This window comes from Delphinus delphis, chromosome 4, assembly GCF_949987515.2.
Source record: "Delphinus delphis chromosome 4, mDelDel1.2, whole genome shotgun sequence".
Taxonomy (NCBI): domain Eukaryota; kingdom Metazoa; phylum Chordata; class Mammalia; order Artiodactyla; family Delphinidae; genus Delphinus; species Delphinus delphis.
This window is the reverse complement of record NC_082686.1, coordinates 44,992,770-45,008,563: the sequence shown is the minus strand read 5'-3', so window position 1 is coordinate 45,008,563 and position 15,794 is coordinate 44,992,770. Positions and strand designations below refer to the sequence as shown.

At 34.1% G+C, this 15,794-nt stretch overlaps 1 protein-coding gene across 2 annotated transcripts in view; it reads right to left on the bottom strand.

Annotated features, from left to right (window-relative positions):
• EPHA6 (EPH receptor A6) overlaps positions 1-15,794 on the bottom strand; it is an 867,569-nt gene that overhangs the window by 500,542 nt on the left and 351,233 nt on the right. For both annotated transcript variants that reach the window (XM_060010502.1, XM_060010503.1), the window contains exons 4-5: positions 15,096-15,251; positions 344-679 (exon numbers count right to left, since the gene is read on the bottom strand). In XM_060010502.1, the coding sequence (XP_059866485.1) occupies positions 344-679; positions 15,096-15,251 (492 nt within the window). The remainder of the gene's footprint in view (positions 1-343; positions 680-15,095; positions 15,252-15,794) is intronic.

Here is a 15,794-nt window from a genome sequence, read left to right as displayed (position 1 = left end):
GCAACTGAATTTCAATTCATGTAGCAACCTCTTATTTATGTCTGATGTTTGTTGGTAAGTAATATGGACTTGCTCTTAAGATATGTTAGTATAGGATTATATCAAAAACATAAATGCATAGATATTAAAGAGAAGCTTTATATCTAATTGACCATTACTACTAAGAAGTAATATCAAAAATATCTTTCTGCACCTTGGGAAACAATAAGAACAACAACCAGAAAATCACCCCTGTAATGTATAGAGCGTACAATTGCACCTCAGTGAATATAGATTCACCAGGGATATTAAGCATCAAAAGGGAATTATAGATAAGTTTTGAGAGAACAACAGTGGAACTTACCATCTTGATTCGTGGTCACTGTAATAGCTGTGAATGGCTTGGGAGAAAAACTCAACTCAGAAACTCCATTCATGGCTTCTATTTCAAAGGTGTAATTCACGTGAGGCACAAAGTCAAGTACTATCACGGAATTGTTGATCAGGCCAGTATGTCTTGGGATGAAGCGGAGTCCTCCACCACAGTCCTCACACTGGCTGGTGTCTAAGCCACATTTCTTACAGATTACACTGTATGTGAGATCTTTTCTCCCTCCTGTGTCACTTGGTGGGCTCCATTCCAAAATAAGGGCCGTTTCATTGATGTTAAAAACCACATTCCTAGGAGCTGAAGGTGGCCCTAGAGAAAGCAATTAAAAAAACAAATGTACATGTATAGGACAATGAATTATGGTGCTAACTTGAAAATGTCATCAATAAACACTTGCTTGTCTTTTATATTAGTTTGAGTTCTTTCTTCTGATGGAAACAATAAAGAAATATGGTTAAAAATATCTGAGTTAGTCTAGTAAGAGTGGAGTCTTAGCGGTGAAGATGGTCTATATCTTAACTTTTGGTATATGAATTTCAATATTTAATATCAAAAGCCACAGATCTCCAAAAGATAGTAATTATACTTTTTAAATTTGTTGACTGAAAATATATAACAAAACATTATTTTAAATTATGTGATGGTTTTAAATACATCTTAATAATTACATCATCATTTTAAAATTTTGAAAAAATAGTAACATGCATATATAAAACATGCTGTGTTCAGTCTTTCAGTCCTCAAACTATGCTTGATGTGTAAGTAAAACTCCCATTCATTTTTCTGGACAATCTCTCTAAGAATCTTTTTCTCACAGGCTGAGAATAAATGGCCATAAACTCAGGGTGGACAGACAGTTTGGAAGAAGGGGAAGAGGAAGGGAAACTGGAGGCAGCATAAAGGCTTTTACTAGGTCCTGCCAATTTCATGGGACAAAAGCATTATACGGAAGGGATAAAAGGGGGTATACATAAGAAATGGTACCTGACTTTTATTTAGATTAACTTTACTAAACATAAGTAAGTGTGTCCTTAGAAGCTTATAAAGAGACCCACACAATCCTCTTATTTGTCATCAAGAGTGCACAAACCATGTTTCTCATGGATGGTGGATGAGCATCTGCTCTCTTTTTTCTCATTATTTTTCCATACGGATCACACTGCATAGAGTATTTATATCCTTTTAACTATTCCAGCCTTTTCTTAAAATTGTGTCAATAATCTTTTACACTTATCCGAGTCCTTCAAACCTCAGTTTCATATCATTCACTGAACAAATATTAACTGAAGGTCTACTCGGTGCCTGGCACTGTGCTATGTACTATGTTGTGAAATACCACAGAATCCTTTCTGTAAGAGACTGTGCTTATGACAGATATTTTGAAAAATAATTTATTGTATAAATAACTAATTAACATTCCTGCCACATTTTAAAAAGCTTAGTTTTAAGAAATCTAAACAGTTCTTTAAATTGCTGCTATTAAGAAAATTTGCTTAGAAGGAGGGAAAGAATTCTCTGTGACATTCTCTCCATAGAAAGAAATACAATTTTTGATATAAGCTTCTTTTGGATTTCAAGATATGGTCATTCATTCATTAAATATATATATTTTTAGTGACTACAATGTGTGCCAGATATTCTGCTAGATCTTGGGCTTACAGCATGAATGTGATAAAAGTTATTTCTGCTTTCTTGTTATTAACATTTTAGCTGAATGGCTAGATAAACACAAATACACACACACAAACAGAAGAATAAAATTCAAATTATAGTAAGTGCAGTTACAGAAATCAAAAGGAAAGGAGCTGAAATAACCTGAGAAACATTCTGAGAAGGCCTAATATAGGTGATGTGGAAGATGTTCAGAGGGGTGGGAAGAATATTAGAGGTAGAAGATGTGTGGCTCTTTAGTCAAAAAAGATTTTAAAATAGTCATGGAACTGTCAGAAGATCACTGTGGCTAGAATGCGGAAGGAGGAAGCAAGAAGTGAGTTTTAAGGAACAGGAAGGGGTTGGATAATGCCAGACTGCTGGCTCATTGGAATGAGTCTGAATATGTTTCTATACTTAACAGGAAGAAACTAACAGATTCTATCTACAGAAGTGATGTGTTTCAAAAACAGCATTCTGGCTGCAGTGTGGGGAATGGTCTAAATGAGTACAGAGGACTCAGTAGCAAGATCTGTTATATACTGTTAGAGTAGCATAACATCACTCCTAAATCTATATGATTGTGTATTGGCTTTGAGATATTAAGAAGTGTTACATTTTCCTTTTTCATTTTGCTGGATCCTGATATCAGCAACCTAATGGGTAGGACTCAGACACCTATATGTACATTTCATGTTCCAGAGAGTTAAGAAACGTCTACCTTCAGAAAGGAAAATATGGAAGGGATTAAAAACTAGAGCACAGGGATAGGCATAGTTCTTTACCTCCAACCTAGACTCATGGCTAGGAGATAAAGATTCATTATCATTATCGTAATAATGTCTTCCTACAGAATGACATATTCATATTGTTGTTCTTTTCTTCTATTTATAATGGAAAAACATGAATTATTATTCACTTACATTTCCAAGAACAGGAAGAATGTTATCAATTATGTTATGGGTGTCTGCAAGTATATGACTGTCCGCCTAGAGATACTTAAATAAAAACGGCAGACACCCTTCTCCCTCAAGGGCTCTCAGACCAATTAGCATGACAATTAAATAGCTTTTTAATTGCTGTTAAATTATGCCAGCTAAACTGTGATTTCATGCAAATATTAAGCTGTAATGACATGCATGAATCATTTACTAAGATTTAGAACTTAGAACAAAGAGAGACAATTAATTCTAATCCTCAGATTCAACTAAATTATGTGTCACTAAGCTTTTATGAATGTGGCCTGACTGCTTTGTTATCATTTATAAATTATACAAAGATTATGTGACACCCAAGGAAAAAAAATCTTGGCAGCAATAACTCTTTTGGAGACATCTGTACTGAAAACTCTCAGGGATTTTCTTATGTTGATTTTTTTTTCTTTAAAGGAAACATGTACTTCACATAGAAAAAAGCTATCTCCACACTACACCCTCCAAACCAATCTCATAAGAAAAGGACAATTATCCTAATTTGCAGCTAGCTGTTTTTCTAGCCCATCATGTAATAAACTTAAATAAAAACTACAACTTTATTTCTATTAAAAAAACACACTTTCAATCTTCTTCTTTTTTTTTTTTTTTTTTTTGGCTTCAATTTGGATTTCCCCTTTACACATTTAAAGAATAAAGAAATAGTGCTCTAATAGTAAACTTATGAGAAGCTTGTGGCAGTGCAGTCCTGTCCCTCCCCAGAAGAGCATCTGGCCATGCAGTCCCCATCTTCCTCTCAGAGTAGCAGAGGCCAGGTGAGCTACAATTTATTTTATTTTATTTTATTTTTTCTTTCGGTACGCGGGCCTCTCACTGTTGTGGCCTCTCCCGTTGCGGAGCACAGGCTCCGGACATGCAGGCTCAGCGGCCATGGCTCACGGGCCCAGCCACTCCGTGGCATGTGGGATCTTCCCGGACCGGGACACGAACCCGTGTTCCCTGCATCGGCAGGTGGACTCCCAACCACTGCGCCACCAGGGAAGCCCCAATTTTTTAAATTTAATTTAAATTTTTTCTTTATGGAAAATGTTTTAAACAGAACTATATTTCCCAAAATACATCATACATAATATCTCTAGTCCCATGAGATATCACCAAAAAAATGAGTTCAGTGCTCAAATTAAGATTCCTCTGGAAGATTGACGCTGAAACAAAAGAAACACAATTTGCTTCACTTTGTTGAATCCAACATTTCCCAAACGTTTATTCATGGAATATTATTTTCTAAGAAGCATATGAAGGAATACTAGCATTCTGCAGAACACCCTTTAAATAAAGGTTGACACTGAAGGAGAGCAAACTTAGGGGTCACATTTCAGTTACTACATACTTTGCTGTAGATTTCATATTTTATGCTTATAATTACAGAAATATATTAACTCATAAATAAACAGTGGTCTTTTTCATATTAACTGAAGAGTGACTATTCATTCACCCATTAACTCTATAACTAATTGTGGCTTACAGATGCATTTTTTAACCTTAAGAACGATGAAAATTTGATCCAAATAACTGAAAATCATTAAAGGCTATTGCCTATTAAACTTTATTAAACTATATTTTCCAGTTCTTAACTTACTACCTGGCAATAATTTAAGTGTGTTTGTTGGGGACTTCCCTGGTGGTCGTGTGGCTAAGACTCCACGCTCCCAATGCAGTGGGCCCGGGTTTGATCCCTGGTCAGGGAACTAGATCCCACAAGCCACAACTAAGATTCAGCACAGCCTAATAAATAAATATTTTTTAAAAATGTGTTCGTTAATTTAATGACTACCAAGACTTTATAGTACAGTTTCCTAAGAAAAAGCATATTATTTACATCTGAGTTTACAAATGAGAGAAAAATAGTTCTATGTTTACCTATGTCAAAGAGAACATCAGAATATATATATATATATATATATATATATATATATATATATATATATATATATATAAAATCATCTAGAGATGTTTAGGCAAATGTTTTGCAAAGGAGTAAATTACATGAATAAATGAAAAAGTACATCTCCAAACTTTAATAATGTACTAAAAATATCAGTTGTCAGATCTGCATATAGACATAATTTAAAACTCTAAAAGTCATTTCATTCTTTGCATTATCAATTTTAACTTTATCTATCTTTATCTAACTTTATCTAACTTCATCTATATTATTTATTAATCTAATATCCTTCCTATATAATCTTTGAAAAAGGTATTCAATAGGAGCCCTGTAAACAAAATTTTGTATTCATATCTAAACCACTATGTGCTCTATCAATGTTTTGTTCATAAAATGTTTGTATATTTGGAAATGGATGATGAATAATCACAAAACTGGGGCTTCAAACTCACCACAGGGAAGGAACTAAATCAATTTATTCAGATAAAGAAATGAGGCCCAGGAAAGTTTTGTAATTATGTCAAGGTCATGAAATGTATTAGTGGTAGGATGATACTTAGGTCTTTTTATGTTTAGATTTTTTTTTTCTATCACATTTTCTGTCACAATGTATTCATCCTATAAATAGGAAAATGTTTTATAGTGCTTTGCTTAGAGAGTACTGTCAAATGCAAATTTTCAAAACACAAATTAGAGAGCAATTTATTGCCTTCCTACAACAGATTTCTTTTAATAATGTTACCTTAAAGCATTTAAAAATATTTACGGAAGAGTAACTGACAATTAAACCTTCAAGATAAATACTGCTGAAGATACAGAAACGTGCACTTCAAATCCTTTGAATTCTACATATTCTCATTTTTTTCAATATTATTGTACTTACTTCAGTAACTAAATTGATGTCTAAAATTAAGACTTGTCCATTAGTGTTTTCATAATACCGTGAATGAAGACTTAGATAATTCTTGCTACATTTTCCCTCATTTCTAAGACTCATAGTTAAAGGAAACAAAAATAAAAAAAGAAATCTAATAGACTAAATACCATTCACTTCCAGAATAAAATCTAAATCTCTCAACCTCGTCTACATTTGTCTTTATAACTAGGCCCATCCCTTACCCTCTTTCTCCCTTTTGCTGCACCTCAATGCCTTTGCACATACTGTTCCCTTACTTTTTTTTGCTCTGTGGAAAATTCCTACTCATCCTTCATGTTCTGATTTAGGTGTTTACCTCCTTTGTGACACCTTCCCATTGTCCTCAGGCAGAGGTGACTACTCTTATACATTGTAGGCATGTATTCAAAAATATATAACCAAAATTTTTTAGCACTTTTTTGTTCTAAGGAGTGTACTTAATATTTCACATGATTTATTTCATTCAATTATCACAATAAACCTGTAAGGTAGTTAATTATATCCCCGTTTTATAGAAAAGGTGACTGGTGCTTACCAAATGTACATATTGCACTGAAATATATGTATTCTTGTATACGGTCTATTCTGGTCTAGCTTGATCCAAAGGTGGCATGTGCTTTAACTAAGATGAATAGAATGCATAGTTTTGTGCAACCCTACAAGAATTATTTGTCACATAGTGCAAATTTTGAAAAATATTGGAGAGCAGAGAGTTCAAGGTTATAATCTTTGCAAGAATCCAGTGTTATTGATTCAAGAGAGAACCATGTGACTTGAAAATCATGTAAGAAGTGGAAGGGGATGTTTATATTATGAAAACTGGTATTAACTAATAAAAACCCATAGCAAAATGGACAGCCACCCATATCTCATTGGGAAGGAATAAAAGCTTCTCAAAATACAGTTCCATAGACACTCAAAACTTGAAAAATAAGCATTTGTGGCTCCAAATTTCTATGCCATAAAGCGTGGACATAATTTTACCTTGGAAAAAGTCAAAAAAACAGTTATCAACTATTTTCATCGATGCAGAAAAAATCTTCAATATAAACCCATAGAATAGCTAATTCTAAAAACTACAGAAATATGCTATAATTTTGTACGTCAAGAGTTAAACGGCAAAACCACATTCATAATAAAAGCACACTAAAACACAAATGAAATCATGAGCAGCCTGCGCTTGGGCGTTTTGAGTAAAAAATCATCCAATTTTGCTAAATATCACGAAGAAAAAAATCTTGCACACCTACATACAGCCCTTTCTGTGTCTGAGTCAGTTATTTTTAATTAAATACTCATTAGAAATAAGAGAAATATGATGAGACTAAGCACTGTCATATTTTGGGAGGGAAAAGCAAAGCAATAAATGAATAGATTAAAGCCAATTAATAAATCTTTCTCAAAAGGCATAGCACTGTAGGGATAATTATGAATGTTCTTTTTCCAATTATGGATTAGACATGGTAAGTGGTCTGTTGTGTACAAGTAGATGATATTAAATGGGACAATTCTCTCTGAGTTCCAACTGTAGATGCCAAGAACAGATTTGCCCTGGTAGCAAGTGGTAATTCAATTCTTCAGCATCAGCAGAATAACCACTTAATGTCTCTTCCTATGGAGGAACCTCTCCCAGGTAATTTGGTAAAAGAACCTTGCCTGAAATAAAAATTAAAGTATTTATGTTTAGGAAACTCCATGAAGCTCAAGTGACATCTTACATCAGTGATCTGTATTAGGGAAACTGGGATTCATTACATACAGGTATCTATCCTATAATATAAGGATCATTTTAATTTAAAAAATATACCACTGCCATACATAAAGTAAATATTTAGAGTTATTTTCTATAATGAGAACAAGTCTAGAGTATAACACAGCCTGTTAAAGGTAATAAATCCATTTATGCAATATCTCCCATTCTGGCTTCTGTAAAATTGTGGCTGCTACCTTGTGTTTACAATCAGTCACCTAAGCAATCAGCTGCGCTTTTGTTTTTTCAGTTGTGAGACAGAAAAGCAAGGAACCAGAATGTTTTTTTTTCCATGCACAAGAAGCTTAGGGGAGAGAGATAGAGAGAGAGAGAGAGGAAGAGGAAGAGGAAGAGAAAGAGAAAGCGAAAGTGAAACGAAAGCGATGGGGCAAAAAAAGAAAAGATAGCAAGTAGAGCAGGGGTATCTGTATAGGAGCATCCTACACCCACCCAGAGTGGAGGACCTGAGTAGGGCAGATGAAACGGGGAAGAACACCTTTCCTGATGCATCTCAACACAATATTTGTTCTATTCAAAGTAAGAGTGAGAGAATAATGACTTTCTTAAATGGCCAATCATTCCAGAAATAAAGAAGCCATGTTTTACAATGTTAACCTTAGAGCAAAAATAAATTCAACTTTTACACTTTCATTCCAACCACTGTCACTGTATACCAAATATAAAGATAAAAAGACATGGTATTTGCCTATGTATTAAGAATGAAATTGGAAGAAACCGTTTTACTCAAGGTACTTGACTACATATTTAGATGACCAAGAAAAGTGAAATCCTTAGTGATGTGCAAAGGAATTACCCATATATATGATTTGCATTTTATGTTTTGAACTTTTCTAAGTAGGCAGCACAAATGTTCATTGAATGTGTTAATCTTCCAGCACCTGTTCAGTAACTAAAAAAAAATCCTCCTATTGATTTAAACACGAGAAACATCAAAGTGAAAATGCGATGACTGTGGAATTACATTTGTCTAACTTTTTATGCATCCGTATATTAGACCCTCACTTCATTTCTCTCAGTCCTTTCATGCTCTCTGCCTTTCTTGCTTGACAAGTACTTTCTTAGTAACTCCTATAGTCCTTTGTTTCTCCAACCTTAGTGAGCATTTTTCCCTTCTGGCCTAGAAAAGCCTTAGACAGTTATTTTGATAACGGACTTCTTGGCAGGCAGCAGGGTCTCCTGTGCTCTGAACTGCTCTCAGAAGCAGCCCTAATTGACCAAGAGATGATATTGTGGAGTGTCCTCCACGGCTCATCCTTTAAAGCACAGAACATACATTAATGAGTCACCTGAGAAATAAAATTAAGAGTTTATGAAGTAGATTAAGATAATAGAGAAAACACTTCAGCATTTCATTTTAAATTTCTTATTCTTAATTTCTTTAATATACTTTGCAGTTCATGTAAGAGAAGCATAATGAATGTTTTAAAAACATTCATTTTTGATTTTTAAAACAATGTTTTAAAAATCAAGACAATCCAAACTTACAAGTATGTTGCTGGTATAACTGGATATTAGGACTGTTTGAGAGATCCTAATATAGTTAAAATTAGAGATGGAGAAAGAGGCCAGGGCTGGACTTTGGATGTTCTTGGATTGACTCTTACAATTTTGGCAAATAGGTGTTGGGCTTTGAAAGATGTTATGCAGAAGAAGTGGTAATATGATCAAGGTTTTGTTTTCGTTTAAAAATAATATTTTCTAATAGTTTGGAATATTTGGAGGGATGGAAGACTAAATGAAGGAGACTTGCCAAAATATTATTAAATTAGCCCAAGAAAGAGTTGAGGGCCTTAACAAAAAAGGAAAGGACCAGGAGTTGATATGAAGGAATGGACAGAAGGAATACTAAGAAGTAAAACTGACAAGTCTTGTGACTACTTGGACACGTCAAGGGTAGGGACAGGGGTAATGATTCTAAGCTTTCTTGCTTGGATGCATGGGTAGATGAGGATTCACCAGGATAAGGAAACAAGCTGGGATGGATGAGCAGGCTGAGGTAGGAAGGAATAAAATTGACTTTTGTAGGTGAGCTAAAATTATAAGTTTATTCATTCTTTGAATATTTATTTTGTGCCTAGTATTTGCCAGGTACTATTATTAGTGCTGGAGACACAGTAAAGAAAGAACATTCATGATCCCCTTGTAATCTACTATGGGTAGAATGACAATAAACAAGGAAGTGAGTGTAAAAATAAATCAGATCTTTTCTGAAAGAGTGACATAATGTATAAAAAATAAAATATATGATACAAAAAAGAGTAACTGGGAGGGATTCTATTTTTGAACAGGTGATCAGGAAATGCCTGTCCTAAGAATTGACATTTGAGCCTGACTGCCAAAAAGAAAACAACCATAAGAGGACCTAAAGGGAGAGCATTTCAAGTAGAGGAAACTGCTGGCATTAAGGATGAGAACAAGTACAGCATCATGGAAGTTCATCAGTTTAGTAACCAAGGAGGGTATGGTATGATACAAGATTTGAGATGTGGGCAGGTTTCTGTGGGACACACAGGTTGTCAGATCCCGTAATGAGTTGGCTAGGTGACTTTGGACCTTAAGAGAGGAGATTGGGATATGGATAAAAATATAGGCATCATCTATTTACAGGTGCTAGTTGAAGCCATGAGATTAAGAACATGTGATGAGACAAGAAAGCTAAGAAAGAAGCATGAGAAAAATTAGTATTTAACAGGTGAGCAAAAGAAGAGAAATTATCCATGGTAACAAACATGATGTTCAGAAAATTAAGTGGGTAAAGGGGAGATTGCAAAGTCTCAGAATAAAAGAGAACAAATAGTTTCAAGAAAAAGGAAGAGATCAACAGAGTTAAATGTCATGAATAACAAGACAAAAATGTTTCTAACACAATACGGCAAATAAGATCATTGGTGAATTTTTCTTAAACAGTTTATTTTCTCACACAGTTCACACAAAGAAAAACATGATTGCAGGAGAGTGAAGAGCAAAAATCTGAATGTAGTAGAGTAAAAAGTAAATTAAAAGTGTGTGAAGAAGTAGCCATAGCTGATGAAGACTGCTTTTTCAAGGTACTTGTTTTGGGAGAAAGACTATTGGACTGGGAACATTATTTAATGATAGAAGTTTGAGTACACTTATAGGTGGTGAGGAAGGAATAGTGGAAACAAAAAATCAAAAGAGGAAGTTAACAATAATAGCCCAACCCAATAGATGGAAGGATTTGATCACCCCTCCACAGCCAATATTTCAGGGATTAGCTTTGATTATGAGACATCTTTTTTTTAAACCATAGCCATTTGAAACAACTAAAAATCTTTATGTGTACACCTCATCAAAGAAGATATACTGATGGCAAATAAGCATATGAAAAGCATATGAAAAGATGCCCCGCATCGTGCCATCAAGAAAATGCAAATTGAAACAACAATGATGTACCACTACACACCTATTAGAAACAACCAAAATCCAGAACACTGATAACATTAAATGCTGATGAGGATGTGTAGCAACAGGAGCTCTCATTCACTGTAGGAATGCAGAATAGTACGGTTTGGTGGTTTCTTACAGAATTAAACATATTCTTACCATATGATTCAGCAATCACACTCCTAGGTATTTACTCAAAGGAGTTGAAAACTTACATCCATCCAAAAACCTGCACATGCATGTTTATAGCAGTTTATTCATAATTGCTGAAACTGGAAAATAATCAAGCTGTCCTTTAATAGGTAAAAGGATAAACAAACTGTGGTATATCCAGACAATGAAATATTATTCAGCACTAAAAATAGATGAGCTATCCAGCCTTGAAAAGACATGGAAGAATCCTAACTGCATATTACTAAGGGAAAGAAGCCAATCTGAAATCTTCTACTATATGATTCAAATTATATAACATATATATATATATATATATATATGGATACAGCACAAAAATAAGTGGTTACCATGAGTTGGTAGGAGGAAAGGAAGAATATAGGCCCAGAGGATTTTAGGACACTGAAAATCCTGTGTATGATACTATTATGATTGATACATGTCATGACACATTTGTCCAAACCCAAAGAATGTACAACACCAATAGTGAACCCTAGTGTAAACTATAGACTTTGGGTGACTATGATGTGTTAATACAGGTTCATCAAATATAATGTACAATTCTGGTGGAGGATGTTGATAATGGGAAGGCTATGCATGTCTGGGTTGGGAGGAGGGAGGTATATGGGAAATTTCTATACTTTCTCTTAATTTTGTTCTTAACCTAAAACTGCTCTAAAAATAAAATCTTAATGAAAATATTTATGTGATTATATCATGTATATTATATGTCTCAAGATTATGAAATTTAAAAAAACACCTATCTCTACAGTGAAAATGCAAAGAAATTATAAAACTCTTAATGGTGAAGTCACATGCTTTGTTGTACCAGAAACTTAAGGGTTGCTGTTGTTTTGATGACAGTGCTAAGGAGCAGGGAAAGATCTCTTGAGGTCCTAGAATCAAATCACTCATATGATTACATACAATACCTATCTAGGAGCTCTTTCCCTACTAGGTCATTTACTAGCCAAATGTCTTAGTCATTTTCAATATTTTGGTCCTCCATTTTCTCCTAAACCTAAACATTCAAAATCTCCCTGCCCCTGATACCAAGTTTAAAAAAAAAGCTTCCTTTTAAATGCCTGGAAGATTCTCTGAAAGCATAGCTTCAAATGCTAAGTCAAAAACAGCAGAAAGTGATGTGACTGTCTACCTGACACAAATTCTGACCTTTAGATAATATATTATTGGAATAAAGGTGATAAAGAATGGCTTATTCAGAGACACATGATCTAGAAGTTAAGGGAACTTCCATCTATTAAAAATCTATTAGAATTTGGCTATTGTTTATGGTTAATGAAAAACGAAAAGGTTGACTGCTTATTTGATCCTTGGCCTCAAAAGTTCTGTATCTTGATGAAGTTACCTTGGTCCTCTTAACTCTAACTGTTCAATGACCTCTTGGCTTGCCATTTTCCTGGTTTTTCTTCCCTAACAATCTAATCTTTCAATTTTTAGGAAGTATGATGCTTTGGTGTTTCTGGTCCTTGCTTTTTCTGCATATATTATAATAATTGCTAGGGTCTCTCACCTAGTCAGAGTATAATTCAAAAAACTTTACTTAGATATGCATAGAGGTAGAGGACTTAATATATTTTGTGAAAAGGTCTTACAAATTCAGCACGTTATTTCTTTCAATTTGTAGGAATGTAGATGATGGAAGCTGTGAGCCCAGCATAATACTATCAACATAAAGTATTTAACAGCTTGAATACTAATTTATCAAATATTATTTCAAAATGAATTGTGAGAGAAGAGCTTTCTGTATCAACCAATTATATAGCAGCTGCTATGTGCCAGGTATTCTTCTTAGCACTTTTCAAATACTAACTTATTTAATCATTATAAATAACAACAGAATGAGGTAGGTACTGTTATTAACACTAAGAATGGTGCAACAGAGGTTAAAGGGTTAAATAATTTGCCCAAGGCTACATAGCTAGTAAGTACCAAAGCCAAGGTTTACACTCAGATAATTTGACTCTAAAAGATGGTGAACTTACTAGCACACCATGTTAAGTTTTTGCTAAAACAAGGAAAAGAAGTCCTCAAGGAAGTAGCAGAGAGAAGCCTTGAGAGGAGATTTTCCTGTGGCTGGATGAGGGGAGATCTGACAAAAGTTTTCACCTTCCTTTGGAGTTCTCTCTTTTAATCTCTATGGCAATACAGCATGCTGTTCCCTGTCTAAAGCTCTGCTCAGCGATGACCAGAATTAAACCTCTCTGCTTCCACTTGGCACAGTTAAAGCAGGCTAGCATAATTGCAAACATAACTTACAATACCAAGCATAAAAAAGTTTTTTTTAAAGAGAGAAAATCCGAGAAACATAAAATGTTAAGCTAATAAGTACACATATCAGATTCAACAATGACTGAGGTTCATAGACCTTATTATATCCCATATTTATTTCCTTAATAGTTTCTCACTCCAAAGAACTAAACCTCCCCAACTACCTACTCTGTCACCTCATTGAAGGGTTATATTGATGGGAAACAATTTATTCCTTCGTTTTGTCAATCGTCTATTTATGGCCTTCTAAGAAAATAAAAAGAGCAGATTCTTCTCTATCACTCTCCTCGGAAGTCCATTTAGTTTCTGATGTAGGTTTTCAGGGATTCTTGCCTGGCACAACTGTAGCCATTGGAAACACTACTATCTACCTAAGCTGGAGCATGTTGTCCACAATATAATATAATAATATACAGCAATTGTGCAAAAAGGATTACATATAAATAGTAACAGAAATCTTTTCCTGTTCAAAACTATTTCCACAATTAAGTGAGAAATTATATTTAGAATTTTGCTTTTCCTACTTATAAACTTAGAATACATTACTAGAAAAAAATAATATCCAGGTAGCAATTTCTCAGGCTACAATTTTTTGAAGAAAGTAGTCACTCAGCACTTAAGAGTCAGAAAGCAAAAATTACATCTACTAATGAATGTGTTGTATTTTTATTAAATGTATTCTATAAAATATTTTACATTTTATAAGTCTGTAGTAGTGTATACAAATCTATAAACTGCATCAGTTAAAATAAATGGAACACCTCCACTGTCTCTAAGGAATATGTGGCATTACATAATTTTCTATCCATTTTTGCCAGTATGGAATTACATAAGATAAGCAACATTTTGGCACCAAATCATCAACAAGAAGGCAAATTTTCACTGTATCTTATTGATGTACTTAACAAGACTTTTATAAATAAGAGGTGACATTTTACTTTTGCATACCTTAGCAATGCATTAATATATTCACTTTAATTTTTATAGTGTACAGATAATTTATGATACTTTAATAATAGGAGAATACAAATAATTTAAAATTCTTGGTGCATGCATTAAAATGACCTTCCCATTTAGATTTAATATTCTATTGGTTCCAACCCCAAAATTAGAAAGTGAGAGGTGAAATGTGGACAAAGTCAAAAATATCTTCCTTTAAAGACAAATGTCAAGGAAAACTCGAACTTTTCTATATAACGATAGCACAATGACTTTCAAAGTTCCATATTGAAGCTCCCACACACAGCAAACCTGATGGTCCTAAACTGATGTGCCTTCAAAAGTTCAAGGGTTGAAACAAAAAACAGAAGTTTTGTTTATAGAGCCTCAAAAAGCCTTAAACTGCTTTAACCTCCTAAGGACAGATTATGCCTAGGAAAAATTTGCAGGGCCTCCAAATCAAGGTTGGTATATGCATGTCAGTGATCAATGTGATTTTTGAGGAATAAATACATTCTTTGCAAGCAGCTGAAAAGCAATTATGCTAAGAAAGACAGAGAAACTTTTTCCTTGACTATTATCAAAGACAAATAGCCTAGATGGCATAGGATTTTGCATAGTCACTTTTTTTTTGTTTTAATTTAGAATAAAAAGACCAAAAGGGTTGGAAACAGGATTTTCAAATGAAAAATGGACAGACTTACTGGTACATGCCATGGAAGGTGGGTCTTGTTCAGCTCGAAAGTAACCCTTTTCACATTGACAGACAGAAGTTGCTTCCATGTAGGTTAAACTGTGTGGAGGACATTTAGAACACTTTGTGTTGCCAGCAAATGCTTTATAGAATCCTGGTCTGCAAGCTGAGAACATAGGAAAAACAATATTTTTTATTATCGCTTATTTTATTTGTATGTGTACAACATATTTTAACTTATAAACACTTTGGATGTCAGAGTTCAGTTCACACATACACAGAAAAGTCAATACATGCTAATATTAATGAATGAAATTAGTAATTCAAAATAAGTTACCCAATGGGGACTTCATATTTTAGCTGAGGTTGCTACTTTTAAAAGGCATACTTGAAACAAAAATATGCAAAATAACAGTGCTTACCAATGTATGGGAATGCCCACATTAAGGGAGACAATTGTGTAGCTCTGGGAGATGGCATTAAATAACATTGAATCATACCCTTTAAAATTGATTTCCATTCCATTTCTCCCTCAGCTCTTCTGAGTATTTAAGGAGAAAGTCCCAGGGTAGTGTGGGTATATCTTTAACATCTTCCTTACAGGCTAAATATTTTTTGAACAAAATGAGAGCTGGCCTTAGACTCAGATTGTAGCAGGACATAGCTATAGTTTGATAACACTGCTTCATTTTTATCAAGATCATTTTTT